Consider the following 16170-nt stretch of genomic DNA (forward strand, 5'->3'; position numbering starts at 1 on the left):
AAATCCTGTACTACACATAAAACCATGCACAGGGGCAGGAGGAATATTTAAGAAGACACAGCACATGCTGATCACATTATCGTCAAATACTGAAAATTCTTTCTTACTACCTTTTTCTAATCGCCATACAACCAAGAGAACAAATTTCACGAAACATAATCATAGTACATTTATTGGCTTCTGCAGTTTTCTTTTATCCAATCTACTACTTGTTTTCTCAACTGATGCCAAAAAAAAAAAATTAATAACCACACTACTACACCTGCTTACTGATGAGTACATCAAATAATACATTATCATAATTCTTAATACATTCAGCATCAGCTGATCATTAACAAATTAAGAGGAACGATGCAAATGGAGTGGAATTCTAGAAAATGGTAGCAGCCTTTTGCCAAGTGGGATTTAAATCTCTCTTATTTCCTCAAGACTGATCATGATGAAGGATCCCAATGGCTCCGTATCCTCTAAATTTTAGATCTGCCAGGCGAAAAACCAAATATAAATCAGACCTCTATCCTGCATAAGTACATACAAACAAACAACCAGAAACTCTGAGAAATTGTAAATAGACGAAATGAAAGTGAAGCGGAAGATATACACCTCAAATTGCCAAATACCAGCCACAATCTTGATTTTAACTCTTAACAGTACATGCAGAAATCCACTCTTTTGAGTTTTGATCATCTTCAAATGTCACTGCTCGCAGCTGAGGCTCCACCGTGGAATGATATGAACATTAACTTGCTCTACCAACATATAAGACCACCATGTGTCCATGACCAACATTACATACTAAAATCTAATTTTATTGGAAAGAAAACTAAGAAGAATCCAAAACTCTATGTAGATGATAATAATCTGTTATATCTGTAGACCTATCTAAGCAACACCTTCCTCTTACAGAGCCTACTCTTTCTCCAAATGTATTTTCCACGCGACTAGAAGCAGTAATGCTAAACTCTAGTTTTATTGGGAAGCAATATTAGAAAGACTTAATTACTCTTCACACGTTATAATATGTTATATTAATAGATCGATCTAAGCAACTTCTTCCTCTTACAGAGTCAGAGGGTCTACCCTGTCACCAAATTCATTCTGGCACAGGAGTAGAAAAATAACAGAAGCCAAAATGACAGAATTATCCGCAATAGTTGAACCAGATAGATTGCACTCTGGCAATAGTAAAGTACAATGACTGAGTGTAGTAAAGTTCACATCATATGAGCCCATTCTCCATCAAAATTACAATCCTCTGGAACTTGCAATCATCTTCACCAAAGAAGCTTGATTCCTCTTTCCAATGAATCATTCCTTCATACTTACCTTGGATTCAACTTCCCCTAGAATCACCTCAATCATTATTCTTAGGGCCCGTTTGGTTCAAGTTTTTTATCTTGGGTCTTGGGCAGAAAGCCTGCCAAAAGTGCCTTTTTACCTTGGGTCTTGGGCAGAAAGCCTGCCAAAAGTGCATTTTTACCTTGGGTCTTGGGCAGAAAGCTTGCCAAAAGGGCACTTTTGGCAGGCTTTCTGCCCAAGACCCAAGGTAAAAAACTTGAACCAAACGGACCCTTAGCCATAGGTGAGAGGATCAAGGACATGATAGGTTAGTAGCAAGCTATCCATCCCATTCTCAAGTTTTCTATAACAAGTCAAATACGTATTCTAATCCGAGCAAAACTGAACATGTTGCTGCTTTCATTCAAGAGGTTAACTACACGATTGAAGGATATAACCACTGCATCAGCATGCAAATATTTTGAGGTGAATGCTAATCTTATTAGCATTAAAATTAATGCTCTTTTAGTTTCAGGCACATGTTGCATGCATTGGAACAGAAAGCAAATATCCCTAAACAGTCTTTTTTTTCAATCATTTTTCCCTCCTTTGTTTTCAACATGCGGCTATTGGTAATCAATGAAACTCAGTCATATATAGACTCTATCTCAAAAGCTACCATAACCACACATAACATAAACGTAAAAAGGCAAGAAAAAGGATTAAGATATAACTTACCTCACAGAGTTGCTGCAGAAAATGTCAAGACCTGAAGCTCTATGCCAATGACAAATTAATATGCTTGTTGTAGGCAGTTTCATTATTCTAATAATTCATAAAAAACATAGGTGATAAAAATTGTTGCTACATGTACTTCACATGGTCTTGCGGAAGAAAAAAAAAGATTTATCTAGAAATGCATGATCTGAACAGACATAAAACAAAAGAGTTTAATGCCATCTAATGTTCATCTAAATCTACAATAATCAACGAATATGGAATTGATTATGCTTCAAATGCCTAGAACCCATTCAAGCTTCCTCCTCTCAAGTTTAAAAATAAATACTAATTCGACAAGAAAAATAGAAATTTTGAAAACAATTAGAGTATGGAGAATGAAAAGGTGAAAAAAGGGTTAAAAGATAAATTTTGGAAAAACAAAAATCAGCCTTCAGAGCGGCACTCAGATTACCGCATAAAGATCATCATGAGGCCAAGCTAGGTTGAAGACGACGAGAGGAAAAGAGAGCTCGAGCAGCAGAATCTTCAGGATCTTAGAATCTTTCAGATTGAAATCTAAATAAATTCTGCATCACAGTCAATACCTGTTTCAGAGATCAAAATCATCGCTTCCGATTTATCTTCGTTTCCACTTGTGACCATTGATCCCAATTCATATGCCGCTTCAAGAGCTCTCACTTGATTAGTTTGCTCCCATTTCGTCACCCTCTTCCTAGCATTTGGGAAGGGCCGGTAACTTGGCCAAAGTTCTTGAGGGTTTAGTGAAATTTACCCTTAAAGTGTGATAGAATTAAATCTGAGGGACTAAACAGCAAATTCAATGATTTGAGGGACTAATTTGAAAATATTATACAACCAAGGATCAAGGTGATCTCCAAGCACAACAATTGGTCTTCAGAGTGATACTCAGATTACCACATAAAAATCATCGCTAGGCCGAGCTAGGTTGAAGATGACAAGAGGCCAAACAATCCAATCAAAAAGAAAGCTCGGGCAGCAGAATCTTCAGGATCTTAGAATCATTCAGATTGAAAACTAAACAGAAACTGCATCATAGCCAATATTTATTTCAGAGATCAAAATCTTCACTGTGGGGTCTGTCTTAATTTCCACATATGATCGTTGATCCCAATTCATCTGCCGCTTCAAGAGCTCTCGGTGGGGGTGCATTCGGTCCGGATATGGTTCGGATATGATGCCTACCATATCCATATCCGCTTACTCATCTCGGACACGGTTACGGATACAGATATACCTCGGTAAGGAAAATTCATATCCATATCCGCTAAAATCGCATACGGTTACGGATATACATGCGGATATATAAGCGGATATGTATGCAGATACAAAACGGATATGAGAAAGGATATACATGCGGATATATAAGCGGATATGTATGCAGATACAAAACGGATATGAGAAAGCTAGATAGTATTGAGAAAAACATAGTTCATGTGACAGATACAAAACGGATATGAGAAAGCTAGATAGTATTGAGAAAAACATAGTTCATGTGATACAAAAGAGTCCAAATAGAAATAAACCTCTAATATGATTGGTTGTGCAAAGTCTAATGTGAGTAGGACTCTTGATCAAAACAAACCAACCTAAAAAGGAACTCCTAAAGCACTATGGATTTGACTATTTGAGGCAACCTATAACCCAATTGATGACATTTCAATACTATAACTGATCTTGGGACTAGATAGCAATTTCAATGATCTGGGGGACTAATTTCAAAATATAAAACAAGACCCAAATGGGTTGAAGACAACAAAACAGCAGCAAACAGTCAAAAAGAGAGCTCAAGCAGCAGAAATTTCATGACCTTGAATCATTCAGATTGAAAACTAACAAACACAGCATCATAGCCTTGAATATTTCAGAGTTGGCTCACATGGAGAGCGCTCACTTTGCATGCGAGAGGTTCAGGTTCAGGTACCCCACATCTCCAAGAAAAACAAAAATTTCACCATTCATCCACATCTTCAAGAGCTCTCGTTCATCCACCTCTTCAAGAGCTCTCGTTCATCCTACATTTGGAACTAATTTCGAAATATCTAAAGATTTAGGGACCAAATTGCAAGAGCCCTTAAAATTTGATGGAAGTATGCCAATTTCAAAGACGGAATCATTGAAATTTTAAGGGATCAATAATTCAATATAGGGGTCCAAACGGTTCCAATACGGTTCAAATACGACTTAGATATGATACTTACCATATCACCATCCAATACCAATCACAGATATGGAAAACCTCTTATCCATACATATGGTGTATACATGGATATACATGCAGATGCAAAACGAGGAAACAACATAAGGTTGAAAAAATTATAGTCCATATGATATAAAAGAGTTCATTAACACATTCATTAAACCTAATAAGATTAGATCTTTTGGTTATCAAAATTAACCTCAAAATTGTATGATCAACATATGCTCAAATATTTCAGATATGGATTTAGATAATTTCGCTACATATTTGTATCCGTAATTGTATTCTTCTAGTTTAATTTGAGGATACGGATATCATTTGGCACCCTTAGAACAGTATCGAAAATATCCAAATTAAATTTGGAGAAAAGCAAATTAGCCTTCAGGACGGCACTAAGATTAGGGGTTGTTTGGATGCCTTTAGGTACCGTTTGGCAAAAGGGTAAGTGAGGGGTTAAGGAGACTTAACCCCTTCTTAACCTGCCAAACACAACAAATCTATATAAGGGTTAAAGTGAGTTAACCCTCCATAATTTGCCAAACATAAAAAATATAGAAGGGTTAAGTTAACCCCTCTAGAGGGGTTAAAATGAGTTAACCCCTCAAAATGAGGGGTTTACTAATACTCTTATTTAGATGGAATAAGAGTTAACCCTTCTAATTATAAAGAAAATAGTCAAAATCATTGTTATTCCCAAACACTAAAACTGATCATAAGGGCTAAAATAAAACTTATTTAACGGGTTAATAATTTAACCCTTCAGATTATCAAATGGGCTAAGTACATTAATCCTTCTCTTTAACCCCTCTTCATTAACCCTTTGCCAAACGGGGCCTTAGAGAACTAGAGTATTTATGACATAAAATAAAAAATGGTTATCCAGCTCACCACTTTCCATTCGAGTGTTTACATTGTTTGGTTAGGAATCTTTGTGAATCCTAAAATAATAGTATTACATTGTTTGGATAGTATAATGTAAACTAGAGTATTTATGACACAAAATGGAAAATGATTATCCACCTTATCACTTTCTACAAGGTTTTAACTTTTTTATTATTTTTTGGACAAATTTATGCCATTGTGTCAGCTTTCCAACAAAATCACTCCTAATTTGCGTGATTTTGCTTTCGGTAACACCTCATCAAAAGGTGTAAGCTTTTCATGTAAAAGAGAATTTAAACAAACAATGTAAAGTGATGAAAGCTAACATTGGGACCCATTTTTTTACACTTTACATCCTTTTACATGGTAAAAACATACAACCAAACAGCCCCTTACCGCATAAATATGATCACGAGGCCGAGCTAGGCTGAAGACGACGAGGGGACAAGCAACCAGAAAGAGAGCTCGAGCAGCATAAACTTCAGGATATCGAATCATTCAGATTGAAAACTAACAAAAACTGCATCATAGCCGCACATATTTCAGCGACTGAATCTTCGCTTGGGGATTGTTTTCATTTCCACACGCGATTCTTTTGATCCCAATTCATCCACCGCTTCGAGAGCTCTCTCACATCTGTTGCTCCCCTCTCGCTGTTTCAACCCAGCGCCTGAGAAAAACCAGGGTCAGTAACTCCGCATTTACATGTTTTCTTTTTCTTTTTCTTTTTTTTCTTTTCCCCCCCATTTTTTATAGACTGCATGGCACTTAAATACCCTACAGTTTCACCACCTTTGCACTTAAATACCACAAAAGTCATCAGCGGACCAAGCTAAGATGACGACGACTAAGACGACAAACAATCCAATAAACAAGAGAGCTCGAGCAGCAAAATCCTGAGGATCTTTAGAACCATTCAGGCAAATACTTGATTCAGAAACCAAGATCTTCGCCTTCATGCGATCCTTGAGACCCCGAGTCATCCGCCACTTCAAGAGCTCTCCGTTCGATTACCCGGGAGGGGTTTGCTGAAATTAAACCTTAAATCAGGACACAAAATAGCAAATTCAATGATTTGAGGGACAAATTTTTTTCAAAGTATTACACAATCTGAGAACGCAGAGGGTCTCAGATCACGAAAAGTTAGGCTTCAGAGCGGCACTCAGATCACCGCGCAGATCCATCACGAGGCCGAGCTAGGTTGAAGACGACGAGAGAGAGAGGGAGAGAGAGAGAGCTCGAGCAGCGGAGTCTCGAGAGGATCTCGAATCATTCAGATTGAAAACTAACAAAAACTGCATCATCAGCCGTAATTATTTCAGCGATTGGATCTTCGCTTGGGGTTTGTTTCCGCTTCCACATGCGATTCTTTTGACCCCAACTCATCCGCCGCTTCAAGAGCTCTCCTCTCCTCTCTCCCCCTGCTTTGTTGCTGCTGCCGCCGCCCCTTTCGCCGCTTTCAACCCAGCGACTGGGAAATCTAGGGCTAGTTCGCTTGGTATTTATAGGGGCTTCTTTGGCTACGAACCACTGAGACGAATTCATATTTTGCGAGTTTAGTCACTACATTTAGATATTTGCTAATTGACCCCCTCATTCCACTTTCTCTTCGTTGAAGTTACAATTGGAGCTTAAGAAACACTAGAGGCACACCCTTGGACACAATCCCAACCACACCCCCTCACCTGCTACAGTGCAGTGGGGCCTCACATGAGATTTTTCCTCTTTATAGTTTCAATGTGGTTATTTTGTGAGTCTACAGTCAAATATTTAAAGACTAATGATGTACCAGTGTTTTTTATATTTCCTCATGAGTTTTCATCAGTTTATCTCCTTTTTTTCCCAAACTAAAAAAGATACTTTTTAATCACTTTCTCCCAAAACTTTTTACTCTTTAACCCTTTTTATGAATTAAAAAAAATTATTTTTTAGATTACAAAAAATACAATAAATGAAAAGAAAACACTAACAGCTCATTAATCTGTTGAATATTTAACCGTACGCTCACAAAATAACCACATTGAGCACATACACATAGTTTAAAGGGGAAAATAGGCAAATTGATACTTTAGAAGGCAACTTGAGAGTTCACCAATAATTTAAGGGGAAATTGTTATTTTGTCCTAAATTACAACAATTTTGAATTAATCAAACCCGCTTATTCATGGGTACGAGAATAAAAAGAGTATGAATAATAACATCTAGTTCGTTTATTAAGCGGATGAAATATGAGTTTGATTTATGTGGATTGAGTTTGGGTCTTAGTTACAAGAATTTGAACGCGTGTAAAAGATCATTTATTTGGATCCTTCTTATGAATCTCATTCACAATCATTCAATAGTATTGAGAATGAGAGAATGACAAAGAATACTCGTATGAAAAATACACAAAGCGTTTTCCTTCATAGAAGCGTTCTTTTTCCTTTCTTCTTTTTTTTTTTTTTTTTTCTCTTGTTCTTAATAAAATCAAACACAATTTTTTCCTTTTTTTTTTTTTTTTTTTTTTTTTTCTCTTGTTCTTAATAAAATCAAACACAATATTGTCTAACTATGGGTTAACAGCAAATTCGTGCATCTAAGGCCAGACAACAGACTGTTGCAGTAAATATAATGCAGCTTTTCCTTTGTTCTCATTTAATCAGCATTACGCTCTTTGAGCATCTAGCAAAACAATAACCATGATTCTGCTGCCTCTGCTTCTTTTAGGGCTTGTTTGGATTGAGGGGAATAAGGGAGAAGGGAAGTTAGGGGAACCATTCATCTTGTTTGGGAACATTTAGGAGGTGAAGTTATTCACCCTAGTTCCCCTTGGTTCACTCCCTAATAGTATAAAATTTGTTACCCCCCAAATTAGGGTGTAAGAGCATCTCCAACAGTTTTCCCAAAAAAAATTTCAAAATAGAGAAGCAAAAGTCATATTCTCCAAATTATTTTTGCTCTAACACCAATAGCTTCTCCATTTTGAAGAATCCTGTATTTATTACAATAATAAAAATATTCTACATTTCTATTTTTTGGATGCTCTTATGCATTAGAACTACCCCCATGGGTTTTTTTGTAATTACGGATTTTGTTTTATATTTATTTTCTCCACCATCCGGTCTTGAAGAACGTGCTGCATTCATGACCAAGCTTTCCCCAAATATTTGAAGAATGCCCCAGATTTGGGGAAGACTCCATTTTTTCCTCCTCCGTCCCTATTTTGGGAAATGGGATGGGGAATCTGTTGGACCAAAAAAAAGCCCAAAATTCTCCAAAAGTGAGAATACCAATAAAATGGGGAAGCTGTTGGAGATGTTCTAACCAAGGGGAAGGAAACTCAATTCCCTTCACTTCTCTTCTCTCACCTAGTTTTCCTTAACTTAACCCCATTGAAATCCAAACACGTCCTTAGTTTTAGTTCTTCGGAGAGAAGATCCGTGGAGTTCTTCTCCATCGCTTCCCTCACCTCTTGGTCACGCTTTCAACAGTCTTTAACAGAATAGTATATATAGTGTGAGGAACATTGAGATCGATGATGCAGATAACAATTTGGATAATGTTAAAAGTTTTATCCAGCAAATAGTACTCAAAACTTCATTCCTTTTGGTCAAGTTTATAATGTACATACACGCATGAGTCACAAGGCCAGCAAAATTTTAGAGCCGCTTTTCAAGTTTTAAGTACGTCATGATTATGGATTTCGATCATCAATAATCGTAATGCGCAAGTGATCAACGCTGGCTTTAGTTGCTGCTACGCACGTACCATTCCAAGCTCATGTGATGATGCTAGTCCATGATAAAATACAGAAATGAAGAGAAGGATTTCCGTTTGTGTTTGAAGCGGGTGAGCCACATAATATTCTCATGCTACAAGATTCAGAATTTTTTTTTAATCCGTACAATTTTAGTAATGCTACCGGATTCAAATCTTTAATCCATGGAATTTTTGAAATCAGAATCAAATGTGCGTACATACAGACACATACAGATTATTGATTAGTACCTACCATGTACCCTTTTTCTTTAAGACATAAGCTTAATAAGTATGATATATAAATAAAGGGTATGAGGTGGCGGCTCATTTTGTTAAATGAGCTGCCAAGAGGTTGTGGTGAGGCCCACACCTTTTGATGTGACTAACAATGTGGGCCTCATCACATCCACATGACTATCTCTTGGTAGCTCATTTAGCAAAATAAGCTGTCACCTCATACCTATTGTTTCCACACACATACACACACATAATTTCTAGTGGGAAAAAAAACTGCGAGTCCAACAAAACACATGCTTCCACGCGTATTATTGGTTTTACCAAATCCTTTGAACGTAACATATGGTGTTAGAAATCATTAGTTCAAGGTACTCATCTTAAACTTACTTAAGGCTGAAATGACACAAGCAAAGTTGCAGGATATTGATACATGCCGTTGCTGTTCCATGCCTCCCATGTCAAATTCTCATGGAGCAAGGGGAACGTCTATAAACTTCGATGAGTGTCATCAACTTGCAAGACACCCGTTTTTGTCCATCATTATCATCCCAGCCCGTGTCAAGAAAAAAAAAGGTTAAATTATAGAGCTCAACCTCATGAAAATAATCTTCTACGTAAATTTGATGAGTAATATCCTTTCACCTTAGGACACTAGCTAACTGATCTAATTTTTGAGCAAGCATTATTACTATGTAAATTTGTTTTCTACCTTCAAGACTTCGTTCTGATTTCAAGCCTTTTATGGCATCTCGAAGGGGATATTAGATCTCGGGATGGTGAGTCGAATGGTGAAGTTGTACCTTATTTTCCAAACTTTCTATTGACTTCCTTTACATTTCCGGGGTGTTTTGCAGTTCTGAATTGAATTGAAAAGGTTCGAGTTATACATTCCTTCCAAAAGCGTCCACTTTAAAGCAGATTCAGTAAGCATATGCAAATTAATTTTCACCAACTACTAATATTGACTATTCTTTAATAAAAACAATGCCCAACTGGCCCTTGATGCATCATCGCAGCCTAATAAAATAAAAATCCCTTGTTGTTAAACATGTCACGCTAAATATACCAATAAATAGGGGTAGGCGTGAGCTGGTCGAGTCTGACCCGTTAACCGGTCCGCCAGATTCTCTAGCCAGGCCTGTTGGGACCCGACCCATGCCAGAACTTAGAGGTCGGGCTTGCTACTCTAACCGCGGGTCTGGACCAGAGCCCAGTCTGGCACGCGACCCACATAGGCTGGGCCGAATCTGGCAATGAAACAATGGTTTGAGTCGGCAGTCGACCCGCGTTCCCCCCTACTTTTCTCTTTTCAATCTATACTTATAATTGTATATTTGTAAAATTATATTTAATTTATTTTTAAACTATAAAGAAGAGAAGAACTAAAGTTAAGTTCCCAGCGTTTTTAAGTTAGCATGCATCTCTGACGATGAAGCCATTCATACCTTATCCATGATACGCTGAGGACATCTGAAATATGTGCACGCTTGAGCTTCCTTAAGCTTTCATTCAAGATTTGCTCAAAGGACGTAGGGGATGTTTGGCAATTCGAAAGTAAAATGAGAATGTGTAAGTTACTATTTTTTTAATAAATGACTTTCACATTCATGTCAACATGCAAGTGAAATACAGTGTTTATTTGAAAAATAAAATTATTATTGAAAGTGCGACGTGAAGGTGATGTGGCAAAATATGATTATTTAGTAAATGTAGTTAAATTATTTAATTAAAGTTGGTTACCATTTTTGTCATTTTCATGTGACTTCACCATTTTTTAAAGGAAGTCAAAATTTCATTAAATCATATATATCAACACTCTTACATTTCGAATTTCATAACCACTTGCATGCAAACAAACACCTAAAATATTGAAAACAAGTTACTTTGTCACTTTTATTTTTCACTTGCACGCAAGTAAACACTCTCCTGAGTAGATAAAGAACCTTTAGTGATAGATAAGACCCTCTGGGCAGAATCATTCGAAAGGGATTTCCAAATGGCAAAGAAGTACCTTGTGCATCACGAGGTCGGCTCATTTCGATTGAACTGCTGGGATTTTTATTCAATTGCTAGGGTTTAGGTGTGGGTGTGGTCATGGCCTCCTAGCAGCAAACTAGTCTGCTTTGAGGCGGGCAAAAGTTTAAGTGAAAAAAAAACTAGGCCAACAACTTATGTTTGATCCAAGCCGGTTCAACGAGCCAGCTTCTTTGCGCTGCGATTTCTATTCTTTCCCTTAGTTATAAGCCTTAGATCCAGCTCCGTCCCATGCTCACCCAGGCGAGTCATACCCATCACACTCGAAGTCGGGCCAAGGCTTAACCCAAGGTAAGTTGGGCCAGTTCAGCCCGCAGTTGAAAACAGCCCACGTCCACCCCTACCCATAAGACCATCTCCAGCATGAGGTGAAATTTCACCCATTCTCTCCTGCCACATCATTTTATTTAATTCAATAATCTTTATTTCCCTATCAACTCTGCAGCAGCTAGTTTTTCAGAAAGTTTTTTACTTTTTTTGGGACCCACCATAACCACATCACTTCAACATATACCCCACCATATTTATTCATTCTTTTTCCTATTTCATATATATATATTACTATTATTATTATTATTATTAGACCCGCTACTAAACCAGGGTGTCGCTAGGTCACTCGACTCCGTGTTAGGACAATTCATATGAGAGGGAACATAGCTGTTTCCCGGAACTGGAGGATAACCGTAAGGAAGATAAGGGTATTGCATGCCGAAATTCGGTTGCATCATATAGGGCATTTGAAAATTGGGCTGCATCCCCGTATTTTGAGTATTTTCGGGGCGTTGTATATTTGGATGTTGTGGTTGAGGGAGGGTATTTTGAGGTTGGTTAGGAAAGTTGTAGTTGTAGGGAAAATTAGGATAGTTTTGTGAAGGATCCATGAAGAAGAAATATGAAAAAACTAGTTTCAAAAAGCAAAAAAGAAGGAGAATAGGGTGTAGAAAACTCAAATTTTTTTTGGTGTCCAAATAACACAAAGTTAGTCTCTGTTTATAGAGTTTGAAAAATGAAAAATAATGGTATAAAAATTAAAAATGAATTCATAGTAATTATCTCCCAAAATTGCATTTAAAAATTAGGAAGAAACCAAAAAATGCCGGCCAATCAGACCATGACGCGTGGCAGCGTGCATGGCTGATGCCAGCACAAGCCCGACACGCGTCATGGTCTGATTGGCCGCGCGTTTTTCTAATTTTTTTTTAAAAAAATTGTGGCAGACTCTGTGGGCCCCACGCTACAGAAAAACCCATAGGGAAATTTTCCCTTTCTCTCCCCTCTGTTTCTAATTCCCTTTCCTTTTCCCTACCAGTTGCACTCAAATATCCCCCCAATCCTTTTCCCTACCTGTTGCACCCAAATATCCCCCAATCCCTACCTGCTGCAGGTAGTCTAAGGTAATTTAGTCCATACAACATTTACAATTTGTGCGTGTTCGTGAAAATGGGTTTGCATTAGATTTGCAATGCGGCCACGGACACTGATGACACTGATCTGGGTCCTTTAAATATACAAAACTCACAGAAAATAAAAGTAGAAGGCAGAGGATAGCTAAGGACATGTTTGGTTATTTCCTAAAAAACCAAGAAATGGAAATGAAAACCAAGAAAACTCAAAAAGTATAATTTCATCCATTTTTATCCTTAAATCTCACCCATAACATCTAATAAAATATTATTTTTATCCAACAATCATCCACCACATCTAATAAAATATTATTTTCATCCAACAACTCATCCATCACATCTAATAAAATATTATTTTTATCCATAACATCACTCAACTCATCTCATCTCATCATTTCAGCTCACTCACATCATCCAATAAGATGGTGACAACTCATCTCATCTCATTAACATCTCATTTCCACTCATTTCCTCCCAAAAAGCTAGGAAAATAATTTCCTTAAGAGGCTGTTTGGTTGTTGTTGGTAAAATTGTGTATTTATGACACAGCTTGAAAAGTTATTGTCCACCTCATCAATTTCACTTGTATAATTTTCTTTGTTTGTTTTTGGTAAAATTGCTTGTTTGGTTTACAAATGTAACTTTAATTGTTTGTTTGGAAAGTGTAAAAAGTGGTCCCTACTCAAATTATCATATTGGTTGAAATTATTTTTTATTATTTTTTCCTGATTCCAATGTCAGCTTTCTCCTAAAATCATGTCTTTTTTTTATGAAATCACTTTACAAGCCACATCAGCATATGAAATCACTTTACACTATTTTCACAACTACAAACAAACAATTAAAAGTGATGAAAGCTGACAATAGGACCCATTTTTTTACACTTTCCATCCTTTTACATGGTAAAAACATACAACCAAACAGCCCCTAAGTGTAGATCACATCATCCAATAATATAATGATAACTTATCTCATCTCATCTATTTTCTTATTTTTAAGGATGAACCAAACAAAAAAAAAACAACCTATTAAAAGAAATAGATTTCTTATAATTCATTTCCTTATTTTTTTGGTCAACCAAACGACATCAAAACAAATTTTCTTAAAAAATCACTCGCATCATCCTATAATAAGGTGACAACTCATCTCATCTCATCTCCATTTCTTTGATTTTCTTCTTTTTTTTTAGCAAACCAAACACTCCCAAAATAATTCTTCTTAGAAATAATTTTCTATTTCTTTGATTTCCCACTTTTTTTAGGCAAACAAACAGACCCTAACAGGAAAACCCGTTCCTACCTCTAATAAAATGCTTTGCTTTACAGTAACCGATGTAGTATAACATATGTAATACAATTGGCAATAATCTTTTCAATAAACAGAATAAAACTAACCACATAGATGACCCACACAAATTAGGATAAGCGTCCCCATTACAGTGTTTCCTACCAAAATGTCTGAACCAGCCCATTAAATTTTATCAATGTAACATGCGGTAAGTTGTTGCGGGTGAAGTCTCATAAAGTGAAATATGATTGGATAATGGCTACTAATTCTACGTAGCACATGAAGAAGCTTGAATGTCCCAGAGAACTAGGACGCAATACTTAAGTTACCTTGCCACAATTTTACATACATACAAAAAAACCATCAAAGCCCTCTTAGCTTTTGAGTAGAAAGCTACTTGATGATAAGGAAATGTGGAAGTCTGAAGAACTCCAATATTGGCACTTTACACGCATCGCCAAAACGACTCTTGAATAATTAACGAGCCGAGACACAAATCCATGCAGTATTTTGATACCGATAGCCATCATGTAAGAGCCGGAATGCAAATGTTACAACAAGCTGGATGTTCCCTGTAAGTTGAAAATATTGTATACAGATTAGAGCATACACATAAGCACCATCATTTCAAATTGAACTTCAACTAGAGATACAAGCAAAAGAGAGATAACCTGCCTAAGTGTCGGTTGCCTCATCTTTTAAGGAAGATTGCGGTTGAGCAAGCCTTGAAAGGATAGAAAAAGATCTTTGTTATCCATACCAAAAATGTCTTCCGCCTTTCTCAAGGTTTCCTGCACCATTATAAAATGTAAGCAAACGAGATTGCCCTTTGCTGACTTGAATGTATAGATACGATGGCAGATTAGTTACAATTGGCTATTTCAGAAACTGTAGGATGATGCAGAATTACCTCACGAGATTGCCTGTGGGCGTTGAGCTCCTTAATATTGGCTAAAAATGCCCCAAACTGCTCATAAGAAAGACGGCTCCTGTTGTATACAGGAATTCAAATAGAAAATCAAAAGATAACATACTTCGTACTCGATGTAATATCTATAACTAGAAGCAACGAAACAGACAAACAATGAATTTGAATTGTTTGCGCTAAATAACACATCAAATACTAAAATAATGAACTCACCTAGCCTGACGGAAGAACTCCTTTCCATCAATACGAGGAGTGCGACCTGAAACTTACAAACAGCAATCATAAACACTTCATATTTGCGACACAATTACACAGATACAACTAAAGTTCGCACACTATATGAAACTTTTGCACCTAGGAAGAAAAAACCTATATGGTTTCCTCTAGAGAGCATTGTATAGGGTTAAAGGAGAAGGTGACACCTGGAATATCATGAATCTTGATGGACAAATCACTGTATGTATGTCTTTCAGTGCAATCACTATCCTTTATCAGTGGAGTTGTGCCTACACTGATACTGATTATTCCCTCTACCAAGAAAATCCTATGAAGGTCTTCTACAGAGTATTGTACAGGGAAAAGGGAAAGGATGACACTTGGCATATCATGAATCCTAATGCACAAATCACTAATGTCTATCTGTCTAGTCACTATTGTCTACCAGTGCAGCTGTGGACTACACTGTTAGTGCAACGCACTCTTGCCCTATGTGATATTATATAAAGGGCCTCTAGAGTTCTTCTTTGTTATTATTATTTTTTTGGGGAGCGTGCAGAGGCTAGAAGTAAACCTGGCAAAGAGCGTCCACGAGGTGGAGAGTTGGCTGCCGAAGACTGCTGGCTAGAGGGATACCACGGTGACATGGAAGTGTATCCTTCAAGACGAGGTTTTGTAGGAGAAGTGGCTCCAGAGGTCATATTTGGTGATCCAGCCGTAGAATATCGTTTAGGAGAGCCACCAGTTGGAGTGAATCGAGGGCTGATATATGGTGTTATTTTCTGTCCACCAGACTTTTGTCCTGCAATCAATATAAAAGTCTTTTGATTCATGAAACAATATAGATGTCTGCTAATTAAAGGCGTGTGTAAGGTTGCATCTATACCATCCTGAACTGTGTCGGCTGATTCGGCAAAACCACCTGTCAAATTTGATGAAGTGTAGCTAACAGACCCTCTCTCTTCAAAATAATAAGCACACAAATCAGGGGAAAAATAGACAACTTCAAAGGCTTCAATAGTGACCAAACGAAGGGAAAAAGGAAGAGGAGAGAGAGAGAGAGAGAGAGAGAGAGAGAGAGAGAGATGTGTTTCACACCAACATAAGAAGTACCTTTCCAAATAGGAGGCTTAGCAACTGTCTGGTCACAAGTCCTTATATCAACAGTTTCTGCTTGCTGGTAATACAAAAGAGGGAGAAATGAAACA

The 16170-nt window shown here is 37.2% G+C and overlaps 1 protein-coding gene and 2 long non-coding RNA genes across 4 annotated transcripts in view; all 3 read right to left on the minus strand.

The window, feature by feature from the left end:
• On the minus strand, positions 77-3282 carry LOC109848820. The gene is made up of 2 exons (XR_002248885.1): positions 604-3282; positions 77-480 (listed from the first exon to the last, which is right to left on the minus strand). It is a non-coding gene; the product is annotated as an uncharacterized LOC109848820 (long non-coding RNA).
• LOC109850340 lies at positions 5697-6601 on the minus strand. Its single transcript, XR_002249406.1, has 2 exons — positions 6225-6601; positions 5697-6147 (listed from the first exon to the last, which is right to left on the minus strand). It is a non-coding gene; the product is annotated as an uncharacterized LOC109850340 (long non-coding RNA).
• Positions 13916-16170, minus strand: part of LOC109848959 (uncharacterized protein At4g15545-like) — a 7621-nt gene continuing 5366 nt past the window's right edge. The window contains exons 4-10 of one of the 2 annotated variants that reach the window (XM_020418698.1): positions 16076-16139; positions 15849-15923; positions 15537-15764; positions 14960-15005; positions 14729-14807; positions 14494-14609; positions 13916-14390 (exon numbers count right to left, since the gene is read on the minus strand). In XM_020418698.1, coding sequence (XP_020274287.1) covers positions 14517-14609; positions 14729-14807; positions 14960-15005; positions 15537-15764; positions 15849-15923; positions 16076-16139 — 585 coding nt within the window. In that variant the 3' untranslated portion in view covers positions 13916-14390; positions 14494-14516. Of the gene's footprint in view, positions 14391-14489; positions 14610-14728; positions 14808-14959; positions 15006-15536; positions 15765-15848; positions 15924-16075; positions 16140-16170 lie in introns of both variants that reach the window. The other variant, XM_020418697.1, reaches the window with a different exon arrangement.

The sequence above is a fragment of the Asparagus officinalis genome, chromosome 7 (genome assembly GCF_001876935.1).
Source record: "Asparagus officinalis chromosome 7, Aspof.V1, whole genome shotgun sequence".
NCBI lineage: Eukaryota > Viridiplantae > Streptophyta > Magnoliopsida > Asparagales > Asparagaceae > Asparagus > Asparagus officinalis.